Here is a 3,490-nt window from a genome sequence, read left to right as displayed (position 1 = left end):
GCCTCCCGAGTGCAGGATCACATGTGTACACTAAGCCCAGCCTCCCGAGTGCAGGCTTCACACGTGTACACTAAGCCCAGCCTCCCGAGTGCAGGATCACATGTGTACACTAAGCCCAGACACAGTATTACTGTCCGGAGGCTGGATCATTGGTGACAGGGTCAGGAGAAGGCACTGCTTGGTGGTTTGAATGAGATTGGCACCTATAGGCTCACATATTTAACTACTTGGGTCCCCAGCTGGTGGACCTGTTTGAGAGGGGTTAGGAGGAGTGACTCTGTTGGAAGAGATGTGTCATTGTGGGCAGGCTTTGAGGTTTTAGAAGTCCTTACCATTCCCAGGTAGCACTCTCTGTTGTTTGTGTCAAGATGCGAGCTCTCAGCTACTTCTCCAGCACCAGGCCTGTCGGCCTGCTGGCTGCCACGCTCCCTGTGATGATGGCCATGGGTTCTAACCCTCTGAAACTGTAAGCCCCAAATAAACCGTTCTTGTGTAGGTTGCCTTGGTTATGGTGTCTCTTCACAGCAGTGGAAATGTAAAGCTAGGACGTGTCAGGGAAAAGACTGTTCTTTTTTTGATGATGTTTGTTTCTTTTTGAAATTAAGTTGTTATTTTTTAAAAGTTTTATTTATTTATTTATGTGTATGTGTGTGCGCGCGTGCGCACACGCAGTGCACAGGGGTTGGAGGGGGATGGGTGTATGTGTGCCACAGAGCATGTGCAGGAGCCAGAGACAACTTGCTGAGGTCAGGGCTCTCCTTAGCAGCAGGAGACCTGACTGGCTGAGCTACCTCATGGGCTGGTGCTTGATTATTTCTGAGAAAAAGAAAGGAAGGAAGAAAGAAATCTCTCTTCATTTGGAGTGAGCTGCTGTGAGCACAGCTCAGCGGTAGGGCATTAGTTCTAGTCTCAATGCTTACTTCTTCAAAACAAAAACTACAGCTCCTGATAACCCACCTGTAACAACTTAGGGTGCCGACAATTCCCAGGCTCCTTCCTCCTAGAAATGACAATCAGGAGAGCCTGGTGCCCCTCCCACTGCTCACTGTCTTCAACGCGTTACACCTGTTAGACCATTTATCCTATAACCTATAACCACTTAACTTATTGACGCTCAGCAACCCCATTTTACAGATGACAAAGCCAAGGCACTGGAGGGAGTTACTTGTTCCAGGACACACAACTCCTAAGGGTTGGGATTTGAACTTTGGAAGTGTGGTTTCAGAAGCAATCAGTCTAATTCTCTTGTTGACCTTGAGTGCTGAGCTCCAAGGGCCTCATACATTAAGAGACAACTGTCCTAGCATGGAGCTACCCTTCCAGTCTAGAACGAGTACTCTTTTCCACAGCTAAAAGCACGAGTTTCTGATGACTCCCACTTACTGACTGGTGTGAGCATGGGTGAGCATGGAGGTCAGGGGACAACGCTTAGGGTTGGTTCCCTCCTCCACTCTGGGTTCCAGAGACTGACTGAGGTTCGAAGTCTCATGCAGGAAGCACTTCCCCTGCTGTGCCACCTCACTGGCTCCACACATCCATTGTACATAACGACTATTCATAATGGCAGCGGCGGAGATGGGTGGGAAGAGATGTAAGACCTTAGTTCAATCTCCATGGTGAATAGAAACACACACTAACTCTCCACAGTTTCCCTCTTTACTGACTGTGAAGACGTGCTGTGAGACTCTATTTCTCCACAAGGCACATTCTAGGAGCAGCACACGAGAGAGTACTGGCAGCCAGGGAAACAGTTCAGACCTCCACTTTGCAACCTGTATACCTTGGAGGCATTTCCCTCAGTCCTCTCTAGAACTTTCTGCACTTCACTATGCGACTGTTGCTGTGTTGGCATTTCCTGATCTCCCGATGCCTGCTCAGTGAGGTGAGCTTTGACAGGTGCTAGTGGGGGAGGGTGTCAGGACAGTTGTCGAAGTCCGTTTGGGCCTCAGCTCAGGACAGGCACAGCTCTTAGACAAAGTGTGACAATCTACATCAATCTACATCAATCCTGTTCCTTTTCAGGATGCTGTGTGGTAACAGGTGAACTTTTAATTAAGGCTGCTTATTTAAAACTCACAATATCATCCAGCTGCAGACAGACGGGGTCCTCATCCCTCCCAAACCTGAGAACCAACACCTTCTCCGCAGTGCTTTTGATCGCCTGGTCTACTTCTTTCTTGCTTGTCAGTTTGGGCAAGAGGAAGCTCATCTTGAAAAAGCCCAATGCTAGTCAGCACTATCAATTCTGCAGTGTCTAGAGACTGCTGAGATGAAGTGCGTGGGTCCTAACAGAAAGAAGAAGACAACATTATTTAGTGACTAGACACTGGGGTGATTTAAAAAGAAACTTTTCAGGAAACCCATTTTGGGAAGACACCTCACCCCTTGCTTGCCACCTCTTGGTCCATCCTGACACACTAGGTAACTTCTCACAATAATTTCTCATGTATTTCTAAGTGAAATTAAAGATTTGAATTAGAACAGAGTAGGAGGACTGGAGAGATGGCTCAGCGGTTGAGAGCACTGGCTGCTTTTCCAGAGGTCCTGAGTTCAATTCTCAGCAACCACATGGTGGCTCCCAACCATCTGTAATGAGATCTGATGCCCTCTTCTGGTGTGTCTGAAGACAGCTACACTGTACTCATACACACAAAATAAATAAATCTTTTAAAAAGCCACAACAGAAAAGCCACAGCAAAGCTTTAACTTCAGAGCGCTGCTCCCTCCCTCCTGGGGGAGTCACGGGTAGCTGAGTAGGAAGGCAAGCATCTGCACAGAGGAGGCTGCCTGCAGTTGAAGGATGCAGCTCTGCCTCAGAGCACTGCCAGACTGCAGAAGGAACCACAGCTTATGGCAAGTGCTGAAGCAAACAAACTTGACCTCAGCAGTAGGAGGCAGAGTGGCTGGAAGGTGGGGTGGCAGAGGTGGGGACATGAATCACCCTTTTTGCGCTTTGTATTGTTTTAAATATAACATTTACTGAGCTTCCCATATCCCTACACAAAAGAATTTGAGATTCCATACTACTCCATTTGTGGACCATACTTCATCGGTCCTTCATTGACGAATGTTTGTATATTCTCGAGTCCTGACTTAAGGGGGCTTCCTAGATATACTTAATCACATGGTAAACAGACCAATTAAGAGTATGTGAAAGTCATAATTAAATAAATGACTCAGAGGAGACAGAGGTAGAGGGGCCTCATCTGACCTTCTCTCTGTCTCCCTTTGGTGCTGGGCTTCTCACTCTATAGACTAGTTCGTTCTGTTACTCTTCTAGCTGTGAGACAAAGGAAAGGCTAGAATTTATGCTACAAAACTGCTAGTCTAGCTCCTAATTTTTGGCTAGTCATTTCCTAATTGAAAAATCCCATGACCGATGATTCACTATTGACAGTGTCCACAGAAGACGCAACTGGGATATTAGTTAGTCTGCATTTAGTTTCAAGGCTTGTTAATGCTATGAAATGTGATTTTCTTTTCTCCCTTT

The 3,490-nt window shown here is 46.8% G+C and overlaps 1 protein-coding gene across 3 annotated transcripts in view; it reads right to left on the bottom strand.

Moving 5' to 3' along the window:
* The window catches only part of Txnl4b (thioredoxin like 4B), an 8,942-nt gene that overhangs the window by 3,377 nt on the left and 2,075 nt on the right, over positions 1-3,490 (bottom strand). Inside the window, exon 2 of one of the 3 annotated variants that reach the window (XM_021170900.1) lies at positions 2,078-2,285. The exons of the other annotated variants lie outside the window; for them this stretch is intronic. Within the exon in view, the coding sequence (XP_021026559.1) occupies positions 2,078-2,209 (132 nt within the window). The 5' untranslated portion in view covers positions 2,210-2,285. The remainder of the gene's footprint in view (positions 1-2,077; positions 2,286-3,490) is intronic. 3 annotated transcript variants of the gene reach the window in all.

The sequence above is a fragment of the Mus caroli genome, chromosome 8 (assembly GCF_900094665.2).
Source record: "Mus caroli chromosome 8, CAROLI_EIJ_v1.1, whole genome shotgun sequence".
In the NCBI taxonomy this organism is placed as follows: domain Eukaryota; kingdom Metazoa; phylum Chordata; class Mammalia; order Rodentia; family Muridae; genus Mus; species Mus caroli.
This window is presented reverse-complemented; position numbering and strand designations above follow the sequence as displayed.